The sequence below is a fragment of the Lemur catta genome, chromosome 3 (genome assembly GCF_020740605.2).
Source record: "Lemur catta isolate mLemCat1 chromosome 3, mLemCat1.pri, whole genome shotgun sequence".
In the NCBI taxonomy this organism is placed as follows: domain Eukaryota; kingdom Metazoa; phylum Chordata; class Mammalia; order Primates; family Lemuridae; genus Lemur; species Lemur catta.
The window spans coordinates 87,590,186-87,604,248 of NC_059130.1; the positions used below are offsets into that span (position 1 = coordinate 87,590,186).

The 14,063-nt window shown below is 34.7% G+C and overlaps 1 protein-coding gene across 3 annotated transcripts in view; it reads right to left on the reverse strand.

Annotated features, from left to right (window-relative positions):
* Positions 1-14,063, reverse strand: part of ZFYVE9 (zinc finger FYVE-type containing 9) — a 148,093-nt gene that overhangs the window by 81,284 nt on the left and 52,746 nt on the right. For 2 of the 3 annotated variants that reach the window (XM_045548031.1, XM_045548029.1), the window contains exons 3-4: positions 9,667-9,772; positions 3,451-5,552 (exon numbers count right to left, since the gene is read on the reverse strand). In XM_045548031.1, the coding sequence (XP_045403987.1) occupies positions 3,451-5,552; positions 9,667-9,736 (2,172 nt within the window). In that variant the 5' untranslated portion in view covers positions 9,737-9,772. Of the gene's footprint in view, positions 1-3,450; positions 5,553-9,666; positions 9,773-12,296; positions 12,366-14,063 lie in introns of all 3 variants that reach the window. The other variant, XM_045548030.1, reaches the window with a different exon arrangement.

Consider the following 14,063-nt stretch of genomic DNA (forward strand, 5'->3'; position numbering starts at 1 on the left):
GGTAGGGATTATGCTGCTATATGGAGTGATTACCTAAATTAATAGTGTGTAAAATCATAAGCTAAAACACATTTGTTGAGCATTTTAGAGTGTGTGATATGCTTTTCCAATTAACAATGAAGGCATGAATGAAACCCATATGTCTTGATCCCCTCATTGTAGCAATATAGAAATAAATTGCAATGTGTTAACATTTCATAATTTCTAGTATACTTACTTTGTATTCTACTTACATTACACCAAGATGGATATTATAATATCTACTACTTAAAAAAGAGCTGAATATAAGCCCTACATTGTGCTAAATAATTTCTCACGATTTTCTATTAACTCCTTCTATATTTAAGCGTATTTTTATCTTGACCCATTCTTCTGTAAGATGGATTTATTTCCCTTTTCCTACTGCTAATTCTCTAGCTATGCTCTGATATTATCCCATTTTTCTCACATGCTTTGGAACTTTGTTCCATAAAACTTTGTTCCAAAGTTTCTGTGAACTTTGTTCACATAAAAAATCTTCTATACCTACTTTTTTAAATCTCCCTCTCTAAGTAGTCCATTTTTGAGTAATGGCTTTCCTGACTCCCTCTACTATCCTTGTAAGAATTAACCTCTTGTTCCTCAATATTCCCAAAGTATTTTGTTCATATTGCTAGTACAAATGAGGAGGTATGCTGGGAGTAGCAATACGACTAAAGAAAAGAGTAAAAGCTTTGAAGTCAGATCTGGCATTGTGTGACCTTGGGCATATTCCTTGACCTCTCTGAGCTTCAGATTCTTGTTCTGTTAAACAGGAAAAATTAACATCCATTCTACAAGACTTTGATGAGGACTAAATGGGAATGAATATAAAGCACACATAACTGGCACTCTCAATACGCTGTACTATAATTTGCTGTAGAATGGAATGGTCTGTCTACTCAAATCAGTGGTTCACAATTTATTTTCTGGATTTTTTAAAAACTCCAGGAAATCCAGATACTATTCTCTCCATTCACTGAAATCAGTGTCCTTGATTATAAACTACATAACATCATAAATCTCCCTTTATATACCTCGGAAGCTCTAATGCCTAGTCTAGAATCTTTTATATATTAGACACTTAATATATGCTTATTGCAATAAAAGGAATTTAGCTGTAGATTCTAAGTAATTACTAGATATGCTTATATATAACATTACTTAACTAAATCACATTGCTTGGGCTATTTTTCTAGCTACATTCCCACTATAATCTAATTAATACCTAGAAAAAGTTCACATATATTTATGTTTCAGCCCTTTTCTTCTGAGAAGCTCAATGATTTTTACAGACTTTGTCTCATCAATCTTTATAACATCTCTGAAGTAAAGAGAGATGGAAAAAAGATGGAATTAAGAATCTATAATCCATATGAATCCATAAATTCTAAAAATTATACTCAGGAAAAATTCCATCTGTTTTAATTTATGTGCATTTTGTCATTTTCTTTCTGAATCCACCTAAGGTACCTATTTACTCATTACATCTGGATATGCTGGCCTGTACCAAAAATGTTTTTATTATTTGCTTAAGAAAGTAAAAATTTCAGAAGGTGTTATATACTGTAAGCAAAACATAGAACACCACAAAAATGACAAACCTAATTCTCTAATAGTACTTCAGCTAACAAAAATAAGACTGCAAAATATTTAGGAATTAGACACATTATTTTCTTCAAACATTAATAATCAGAGACCAATAAGCCCCCCAGTCTCAGCTTTAGCTTCTTTATGCTCCCCATCATTTTGTTCTTTTGTGCTAGGACCCTCTAGTAAACTTTGCTGATTGCCCACCCAGGAAATATTCTCCCCCTCTTCTTTTCTCCTAAAAATAAATTTTACTGTGTGTATTCAAGGCATACAATATGATGTTATGAGATACATATAGATAGTAAAAAGGTTACTATAGTGAAGCAAATTAACTTCAAATTAACATATCTATAATACGACATAGTTACCCATTTCTGTTTTTGTGGCAAGAGCAGCTAAAATCTACTCATTTAGCATGAACTTCAAATACATTATAATAAAATATAACTTTATTACCTATAGTCCTCATGTTGTACATTGTATCTCTAGATTTCTTCATCCTACATATCTGCTATTTCCCCCTCTCCTTTTAACAGAATCCTACTTTTGTTCAGGCAACATCATGCTGAAATAAATCAGCACAGGAGATAATCATGATTGATCAGTGAATCCTGGCAATCCTACTTCCCCTTTGCCAGTAATTGGTCTTGGTCTAGAACTGGCCAGTAAGTTGAAGGAAGTTGTTGGGGATCATTTCCTCCCTGACAAGAGGGTGGTCAGAACAGTTGGCTCTTTTGCACCCTAGCCAGTTTCTTTGTGTTTAGGAAGTTGTCAGATTGGACCTAATAGAGTTAAGACTATGAGGAGATGACCAAGAGAACATCTGTGATCCCGTCTCTGCACCCAAACATCAATTATGGAGTCTCATAGCTCCTTGTTATGTAAAATAACTGTTATTAATATTTTTGTTTAAGTCACTGAGGGTCAGATACTCTGTTCCTTAAAGTTGAAAGCATCCTAATTAATACAAACTGGTAAATTAGGTGAGAAGGGAGGTAGAGATTAATTATTGAGCACTTATGACTTTTGTAATCTCATTTAATTTTCCTAACAGCCCAATGAAAATTATTGACCTTTTTTTTGTCTTTACAGATTAGAAAACTAAGGCTTAGTAAAGTTAAATAGTTAATAATAACAAAGCTGAAATTTGAATCCAGACCTGACATTAAACTCACATTCTTTTGAAAAATATAAAATCCCCTTTCCTCCTTATTTATGACACTTGTTTAAAAAAAAAAACAAACTATTAAGTTGATGTGTTCTTAGCTAACAGAATTTGAGGAGAGGTAAGAAACATGAATTATTCTAACAACTTTGTCATAAAGATCTATAGCCTTCAACTCTGTTTTGTATGAAAGTAATGGGGGAGGAGAGAAAAATATGTGTATACGTGTATAAAAAGTTCCAGAATATTTAAAACAATGGCAAAAATACTACAGAAAAAAGTGGGATGGATTCTAAGTGTGATGTTCAATTTCTCAAGAAAAAATATAAAGTCAGTGAGAAATATTTCCTAAACTGAAAGAATAACTTCCTTATTTCAAACAATTACATTAACCAAGTAGCTATCAATATAGAAACCACAAAGTTAACACTTCCTCAATTCTCATCTCTTCATGAAAACTGATTCACTGTAAATCTGGGCAAGAAAAAAAATTATATATACCATTTAAAAATCAGCAAGGTCATTTTTTATATAGAAATTTATTAGAATTGGGTTTTTAAAAGCTAGTTATATTGTCATCTCAAGTATGTTCACCTTATATTGTCTTTATTAATTTCTAATTGAGCATTACAAAATGGGCATGCCAGATTTCTGAGCTTATACATGCAACTTACCTTCCCACATGCTCTGCAATGATGCCTCCTTTTGGTGAATGTAAACCTGGCTTCACATTTCATGCAATTTGGAGCCTGAGAATCCGGTACCCATACTGGAGCCACCTCACCAAGAGTGGTAAATGGCTTTCTGGCAGAAATTCCAAACTGGCCAGCTCTGAGATCATTATCTGGGCTATCTGGAGCTAATGCAAGGCACGGTCTACTGGAGATCTCAGCTTCATAACTTTCTAAATGTTCCCCATTTGTATCAGCAATAGAGATGTTTCCCAAAGATGCATTGCATACGCTGGTTGCTGAGTTTTCCCCTAATTTTGCTTTCCCAAGAGTATCATTTTTGTTTTTAATATTATTTCCACTGTTTGCAGGAAGGTCATTTTGTAAATGGTCTGATAATGGCTTTGGAATTTGAAGTTTAAGATTAGAAGGTTGCTTGGGTCTTGCACCACCAAAAGGAACACTGATAGATTGCAGGTTTGCTACTACCTTGGGGGAAGATTGCCCACGCACTGATGGAACTTGACTACAGAAATTATGTAAATAGTTTTTCTTCATTAGGTCACCAGTGCTGTTTAAAAGTAGTCCGCTCCCTTCTGTGGCCTCATTTCCTCTCTGTTCATAAATATTTGAGTAGCATTCTGACTTGCTCTCCTCTATTTCCTTCTCTTCTGTTACTGAATCTTCTTTAGAGGGTAAAGTCTTTGGAACAATAGAAACAACTGGGCTCTGCATTCCATAGGAATCACAACCATTAGATAGAGAATTTGCTTCTGGTGTATCTATAACAGTGGAGAAATCACATTCTTCACTTTCATTCACGCAAGGTCCTTTTAAATCTAGACCTGCATCTGCCATTCCAACACTCTTTCCTCCACTATCACCATAAGTATCCTCAGGCTGACTAATCTGTAGAAACTTTTCCTTTTCTTCATTTACTTGCCTATCATTCATCTCATTTAATTTAGTTAATTTCCAATTAGTCATCTCCTGAGATTCAGAGAAATGCTCTGTCATATTAAGAAATTCTGTGGTACCAAGAATTTCATGTCCATAACCTTCATTTTCATCAGACCTAACTTCACTAGGCACGGGGCAATCTGAAAGCTGTTCACAGTTATCCCTTCCAGACCCGTTAGGCGTGCCTGGTTTGTGAAGCAAAGGTAAACCAGACCGGAGGGATTCTTCAGCTGTTCTCTCCTCTGCTGGCTCTTTTTTTGTCAAGATCCCCTCACTCAAGTGGGAAAAGGAGTTTGGACTCCCTAGATCTGTCCTAGAAAAACTGTTTTTGCCAGTGAGGTCCTCATCTGGTATATAGTTCTCTTGCTTTTTAATAGCAGGACCTCCATCTGTTCCCTGGGATGAGGTTACTGAATCAGCTATTAAACCTGTAATTGCAGATATGGAGGGGTCTCTACTTATATTTTCATCATCCTTTAATTGTGAAGGGGAACAGACATTGGCTAGACTATCAGATGAAGTAGTACATGGATGGTTAACAGACTCCCCCTCTGTTTTTGGTCTATTCAATGGATCCATTTGTTTCTCTGAGTTCACATCTTTTTCAGTGGACCCACTTATACTAAAACTAAATTGATCAGTTTGTCTGTTTTCATTATCCAGTGAACAGCTAAAAGCATCCATAAGGGACTGACTATTATAATTATTACAATCCTGAAAATCACTTTGTAATGTCCTTTTATCACAATTATGCATGACAGCTACAACAAGAACATTCTTCTCATCTGGCAGACAAGCCAGGTTTCCACATTTCTTCTCTCCCACTTCAACAGCACTGCATTGATCATCCTGATTACAGCTTTTCTTAATTAACTGATCTTCTGCAACACCATTTTCATCAATCCACATTGTGGCAATCTCTGGATTTACATTACAGTCCTGTCCATTAGCACAATGATCCTCTCCCTCTGTGGTCAGGGGAGCTGAATGAGCTAGGGAGAAGACTTTCAGCTGTGGCTGTGACTCATTAGAAACTGCTGGTTCATTCACACTGGCCAGTGCAGAGTTAAATGATAGTCGGTGAGAAGGGGGATCTAGAATCTTATTCCACTTTGTATCCAATAAAGTAGGAGAAACTGTTTCATCTGAAAAAATAAGTAATTACAGTAAGTTTGCCGGTAACACTAAAAAAGCTACTAGAACTAAGTTAACCAATGTTTCCAACTATACTCTGAAAACAAAATATTCCTAAAATATGAAGGTTTCTAATTTTAGGCTAGGAATAAGGAAATATATTTAAGATAGTACCCTGCAATTATATGTCATCAAATGATATCTCAGAACATTCCAAACAACAAAAGAATTCTACCTCAATCTAGTAACATAATTAAATTGACCCACAGGTGGTAATGGGACCTAGGAGAAGAAAAACCATCCTTGGATTGTCTGGGCACATGGCAGGCAGGGTAGGAACTAAGCTAAGGTGGAAAAATCAGAACAGTGGTTAAGATACAGTAAATTGAGTGGGAAGGAAAATGAAGAAATTGTGGAGATTAAATGCTATAATCTATATCATGATTAGGATGTAGGTTAGATTAATACATCCATTTGCCAAAACTGGACAATTAAGATCTATGCATTCTAATGTATATAAAGTTTACTTTTAAAAAACTATAAAAAAATAACAATGAAACAGAGTAAGGAGAGGATAAAAGTATAAATGAAACAAAAATGGCAGCATGTCAATCACTGTTGAAGTTGGATGATGGGTATACTGGAGTTTACTCTACCATTCTCTTTAATTTATATGTATTTTAAATTTGCCTATAACAAGTTTTTTAAAAGTTTGCTACAGTATGTGAAATTCTGCTTGTAACCATATTGCAACACATTATTAATAGGTTCATATTTATATTGTCTGAAGACATTTGGCAAAAAGTATCTATCTTATTAAATCAACCTACTTATCAACCTACTTATCTATCAATAAGTATAATTTCATATAATGTTTCTGTTTACTTTTTAACAGATCATAACTATGATGACGAAGTTATTATCCCCAAGTTCTACTGCTATTAGGTATATCTAAGTAAATTAGAGAAATAAGAAATAATGCACTTAGTGCCTTTGCTGCTTGCTTCCTCTGGTATCTCTGAGAATCATGGTCCTGAAATTATGCAGATATATTTGTAACATTAATCCTCAGCTGTAACATTAATCTTTAATGCACCCATAGCACCTTGCTCCTATCTCTATTAAGGCATTTACTACACTGTAATGCAACAGCTTATTTACCTGTCTCTTTCATCCACTGAATGATTTCTCAAGGCAGAAACCATTTCTTTCCATAAATGTAAGTCCTTACTTTGCACAGTGCCTGGTATGTAGTAAGTACACAATAAATATATGGTGAGTGAGTATCTACCAGAGTAAAAGCATTGGGTTTGAGGAACATGAAGATTAAATGATAGCTTTTGCTTTCAAGAAGTATATAATCTAGTTGGGAGAATAAGCGATAGATAGAATACACATAAATATCTAATTAGCAGTACAGGGTAGTATTAAGTACAGTATAGTAAGTCTTCACTTAACGTGGTCGATAGGTTCTTGGCAACTGCAACATTAAGTGAAATAACACACTGTATAATGAAACCGATTTTACCATAGGCTAAGTGATATAAACAAGAGTTAAACTCCTATGGTATACAGTACATAGTTTTGTGTGAAGTCACAGTTTCCAAGAACCTACTGACAACATTAAGTGAGGACTTACTGCATTTGAAAACTATTATATAGGAGTAGAAAATAAACTCAGAGGAGAAAGGTATTTTCCAGGATGAGGTAAGCAAGCTTAAGTTCATGATGGCAGAAGGAACTGAGCTAGGCTTTGAAGATAGTTTTGTGTAAGTTTAGAAAAAAAGACATTATTGAGTAGAGGAACAAGGAAAAGCATAACTGCAAACATGAGAATTTAAGGGAGCAATAAGTAAATTAGTTTCGGTTGAGAAAAGAATTAGTGTAAGGAAGTAGTGAAAAGAAACTAGAAAGGGTAGAGAATAAAGGCTAAAACACATCAGATTATGTGAAGAATGGGCTTAGTATCCACTGAGTGTTAAATCCTGAGTTTACCAAATTTGGACTAGCAGAGATTTGAGATTTAGTTACATAGGCTTCCTTTAAAAAAAAGAAATCATATTTCCAAACTGGTTCCTGGAAATAAAAACAAGATACAGCTTTTTAAAAGACTATTTAGTAATATTCAAACATGAATGAGTGGGTATTAAAATTTTCATTATTCAACCACTTACTATCTGGGTATAATGTTAATTACCTAGTGTCATCACAGTCTGTGGTATATTTTTCATTTAAAAAAAGGAAATAAAGTAGCACAAAATGAGAAATCACTTTATTTAAAGTATATTTTCTAAGGTACAAGGCTAGAGGTGGTAGTTTTTAATACAAGTGGTACTGAGATTCAAAAAATAGTTCAAACAAATGAACCATGTAGTTACAACGAAGAAGCTGGTTTCAAAAATCCTTTTCTTTCTAGGGTTATTTTTTGTAAGCAGACACTATATTTTCTAACTAAAATACTTTTACTGATTCAACAAAAATGTAGTGAAAAACAACTATACACAAAGTACACTACCAGAATCTACACAAGTTACAAACAGACTAATGTAATGAACTAATAGTGTTATTAGAGTCAATGGTATTCTAGAAGCATAGCATTCACATGATTAGGTGTAACACTTGTCTAGCTATCTCATGACTTAAGTAAGTGATACATAGAGGGCAAAACCAAAGAAAGGGTTAAGAAAATACTTGTATAATTGGTTGAAACTCAGAAAGTATTATATTTTCCAGTTTGATATGTACAAAGCCCACCTGGATCCAGTAAAATTCCGAATGATTAGCTTTCACATTTATATGAATCAGGAATAAGCCTAGGAATATGGGGTTTGTATTAGGACATCAATGGTGAAAACATGAGAAGAGCAGGTCATTTCAACTGCTCTATCTCTTCCTTTTCCCTCCTTACTCCCTTGATCCCATGTTCTATTTAAGGCTTGCTCTTTTAAGATCCAAAGTAACAAAATCAAAACTAATTTCCCTTCTGAACTGCTATCAAAGAATAGCCAGAATCACTAGATATAGTGAAGGTTTAGAAAGCATTACTAAAATCATGGACTTTATATGGAAACATATCACTTTGTAAACTTGTTACATGCCATGTGCTATTAGAAATAGAAAACACAGGGGAAGTAGGCTGAGGTGGAAGAGATTTACTTATGGCTTATCTATTCAAGTCCAGCTGAGAGGGGAATTTAGGAAAAAGGCTTCCCTAAATGAAGTGAATATTAAGCAGACATTTCTACTAATGCTTGAGAATATATAATTTAATTAACCATCTTGGTAGTTACTCAAAAACGTAAATCATTTAAAATTAGGTTTAAAGGCCGGGCATGGTGGCTCATGCCTGTAATACTAGCACTCTGGGAGGCTGAGGCAGGTGGATCATTCGAGATCAGGAGTTCGAGACCAGCCTGAGCAAGAGTGAGACCCCGTCTCTACTGAAAATAGAAAGAAATTATCTGGCCAACTAAAAATATATATATAGAAAAAATTAGCCAGGCATGGTGGCGCATGCCTGTAGTCCCAGCTACTCGGGAGGCTGAGGCAGAAGGATCGCTTAAGCCCAGGAGTTTGAGGTTGCTGTGAGCAAGGCTGACGCCACGGCACTCACTCTAGCCTGGGCAACAGAGCAAGACTGTCTCAAGAAAAAAAAAAAAAATTAGGTTTAAAATGTATCTTTATTGGGCAATCAATATGGAACAAGCTATTTTTCTTAGTTAAGGAAACACAAGCACACATTCTAAAGCTTATCTTGACCATAAATTGATTGTATAAGGTAGGTAAAGCTCAGGCTCTAGTGTCACACTGCCTGGATGCTAACCCGGCTACTTGTTAGCAAGGTAACCTTGGGGATGTTGCTTAGTCTCTCTGTCCCTCTATTCTCATCTGTAAATGGTGACAAGAAGGTCTACACTCATGGGATTGTTTTAAAGATTACATAATATAATTCATATAAGTATCTAGCACATAATGTGAAACTGTTATTTCTTTCTATGGAAATTATTAAATATTATCATTAAATCATCATATCTGGTTTTATTGTTTTTAAGGTAGTGTACTCCCTTATGTCCCCACATTCTCTGTATCATAAATCCAAATAGATTCACCAGTGTAAATTCTCACCTTCATTTTGTTCAAATTCATCTAACACTTTGTCCAGGTTGTAAGCTTCTGCTTGGAAGTAATTCTCCATCGGTGAGGAAACACCACTTAAGAGACTTGTTTAAATCTAAAATATAGATCAAATTCTATTACACTTTGAATTATTAAAATGTAATTCATAAATCTTAACTACACAAGGATAAAATCTCTTATAAATCTATTCAGATAATGGTAAACCATAAAACCTGTCATTCCACTGGATATAAGATCTTCAAGCTAAGAAAGTCTGGAAATCTATAAGCTGACAATCATCAAAATATAACTAAACATAAAAGGCAGACTTAGTGATCATTTCAATAGGACATGCTTCAAAAGACAAATTTCAGGCCAAGCACAGCAGCTCACGCCTGTAATCCCAGCACTTTAGGAGGCCGAGGTTAGAGGATTGCTTGAGGCCAGGAGTTTGAGACCAGCTGGGCAACAAACCAAGATCCTGTCTCTACAAAAAAATTTAAAAATTAGCCAGGGGTGGTGGAGCATGCCTGTAATCCTTGCTACCTGGCTAAGCCAGGAGGATCCCTAAAGCCCAGGAGTTCATTACAGTGAGCTATGATCATGACTGTGCTACTCCAAAACACAAAACAAAACAAAAAAACCAAAAACCAACAAATACCATTCATAGATTACATAGCCTATTTGTCTACTTAAACTTAAATACCTAACAGGAACCAATAGATAAATAAAAATGATTAAATTAATAATCATGGAGAAGTGCTTGAATAAGTCAGTTAAATTGTCTGAGCTTGTTTTCTTATTTGTAAAATGAGAGAAATAATATGACACTTTTATATACCTCAGAAAAGAATAAACACTGTATTTATAAGTCAAAAAAATTCACCATTTTTTATGTTTGACTTAAAGTTGGTAATGGTAGGATATTACATTTGTGATTTTCCCTCTTTGTCACATTTTCTTACTCAGCCTTTATGGGAAAATTGTAATCTGACCTCCCTTCTCATATATACCAATGCAAAACCAAGCAGAATTTTCTTTTAGTTTGGAAAGAAAATTTTTTAAAATTTTCTTTTGAAATAGATAAGCATGGAGATCATGATAACGGATGGGAAAAAAAGGGATAATAACCAACATTTATTTAACACCTACTGTGCACTCTTGGCATTCTGTTAAGTAGTTGACACACCTAGTTTAGACTCCCAGAGGATGTTTTTGGATGGATTAACACTAAGGAAAGTTTTGGAATGGTATTTAAAAGAAGAGGTTTAAAAATAACCAGGTTAGAGTCATCATTAGCATTTGGAACTAATTCCCTCACCCCCATGTTTAAACTTTCCTGTTATTTCCCTTTTGAAAAAAATTCTATAAGCTTTTATAATAGAAATGTAATTTTATACCAGATAAAATGCGTCCTTTGCCAACTTCTGTTATTTGTCTTTGTTTGTTTGTTTGTTTTTGAGACACAGTCTCACTCTGTTGCCCGGGCTAGAGTGAGTGCTGTGGCATCAGCCTAGCTCACAGCAACCTCAAACTCCTGGGCTCAAGCAATCCTTCTGCCTCAGCTTCCTGAGTAGCTGGGACTACAGGCATGCGCCACCATGCCCGGTTAATTTTTTTTCTATATAGATTTTTAGCTGTCCAAATCATTTCTTTCTATTTATTTTTAGTAGAGACGGGGTCTCGCTCTTCCTTAGGCTGCTCTCGAACTCCTGAGCTCAAATAATCCGCCCTCCTTGGCCTCCCAGAGTGCTAGGATTACAGGTGTAAACCACCGCACCCGGCCTGTTTGTTTGTTTTTTAAGAGACAAGGTCTCAGTCTGTTGCTGGGGCCAGAGTACAGTGGCATAATCATAGCTCACTGTAACCTCAAACTCCTGGGCTCAAGGGATCCTCTTGCCTCAGCCTCCTGGGTAGCTGGCACTAGGCACGCATGCCACTCACTGTCCCTTATTATATGAATAGTTTTTTAAAAATCTTGTCTATTTACAGATCAAAATCATTTCATATACATGCCACTTCATTTTGATAAAGACTGCATATTAAATCTGTCTACTAATGCTAGGAGCAAATGAAATTTCTCACAACACATAATCTAGCACATTTAATATACACCTATAAGACATAACAGCATTTTATGGTCATTATATATAAAACATTAGTAAACAAATAATCAGATCAATATATTTATTGTACATCTACTGTATGCAAGGTACTATGATCAATTCAAGTCTCAGACATCATCCCTAACATCAAAAAAGCTTATAATTTAAAGTGTAAACAATGCTAAAAAAATTTAAATAATAAATGATTTTTAATAACAACTCAGCACAAGAGAAACCAAGTGAGTAATTTGTCACATAAAACAGATAAGTGCTATAGAATAAGCACTATAGAAGTACAAAAGTTATTTAAGTTCATCATTTTTCATTTGCGCTCTTTGCTCAAATATCACTTTCACAGGGAAAATATTCTCTGAACACCCAGAAAAGGTGATGCCTCCTCTTGTAATCTCTCATAGCACCCCTATATTTCTTTTCCTTTATAATATTTATCATCATTTATAATATACATCAGTGTGATTACTTGATTAATGCTCATCTCTCCCACCAGACAGTAGGCACCACAAAGGTACCCACCAGACTGTGTTCATCAAGTATTTCCAGTGATTAGCACAGAACCTGAGGTGGTATCTATTCAATTAATACCTGTAGAATGAATAAATAAATGAACAGCGTATGAACAACCAGTCGATAAGTTGTACTAAGCTTTAATTACAATAACTGATTCAGGCAAGCACTAAAAATGAATGTTAAACCATTAGGTAAATGGTGATTGCAGAAGATAATACTCACAGTGCCTCAAAGTATCATTCCATAGATAAATTGTCAATTTCAAAGGAGGTAATGTATGTTTACAATGAAGAGACACGGCAATCACAACCTTAACCAAATTTTTTAACTTAGCATCACCAACAGTTCAACAAGCTGACATTATGTGTTTTCTAATGTGACACAATGAGAAATATAAAACATCACCTATACAGTATTCTTGCCCAAAATAATTATCCTGAATTTAACCATGAGGAAACAATTAGACAAATCTAGACTGTGAGGCATTCTATACTTGAACTCTTTAAAAAGTTCAATGTAAAAACTTGTTTAAAAAGTATAAAAAAACAACATCATTCTAAATTAAAAGAGACTAACCAGATTAGATAACCAAATATCATGCATGAACACTGACTAGATCAGGGATGGAGAACCTGCAGCATTAAGACCACTTATGGCCTTCTAGGTCCTTAGGCGTGGCCTTTTGACTGAATCCAAATTTTACAGAACAAATCCTCTTAGTTTTATTAATACATTTTCACTTGTCTTTTATATTTTTATTTTATTTTTGAAATGAACATATTTAAAATACCAAAGAATAAAATAAATTTCAAGAAAATAATCTTCCCAGATTGACTGGCATCATTAGAACATTAGTAAACCATAAGAGCTAAATTGATGGCTGCCACATTCATGATTTAGTTCTTACTTCTGCCTGACTGGCACCACTGCCACACAAGGCTGGTTGGCGAGAGTTTATGGGGGTCGAGTATGCCAGTTTGTTACCAGCTTTTGACAACGGTACACTGTGTTTCTGTTTGAAGTGGAATTTTTGAATAAGTTGCACAGCTCAATAGTATTTTTTAATTCTGTCTGCTTAACGGCCATCATGTTAAAGACAACCAAGAGAATGTTGAAGGAAGAAAACTAGTTTTAATGACTGGGAATTGCAATATTATCTTGTTTCTGCTAAAGATAAGATGATTTGCTTGCTTTTTGATATTGCAATATCAACACTAAAAAAATTCAACACTTATCAGCACTGTAATACTCATAATGACCACAAATATTTTAAATTAGAGGGAGAGGCAAGAAAAGTTATACAGCAGAAATTAAAAGATGAAAAGCAAAAGCAAAGACAATTCTTTCAAGCAACAATAAGACCTGGAAACAATGAAACTGAAACAACCTATAAAGTAGCTTATATACTCAGGAAAAAAGGGAAGCCATTCAATGATGTGGAAATTGTGAAAGAATGCACTGTCGAAGTTACAGGATGCTCAGACCTCAGTAACATTTCAAAGTACAAACAACTGCCTCTTTCAAGGAGAACCATAACTAATCAGCAGCATGAATTAGCCTTCAACTTAACAGAACAACTTCATGGAATACTTTAAAAGGAAAATATACATTATTCAATTGTTTTGTATGAATCAACTGATACTACTGACTCCACACAGGTTTTATACTTCATTTGGGTCATAACAGAAGATTTTCTTTGCTATGAAGAGTTACTTACTTTGGGCACTCTTACCAACAGAATACAGGGAATAGATCTCTTCAACAACTTTCCAG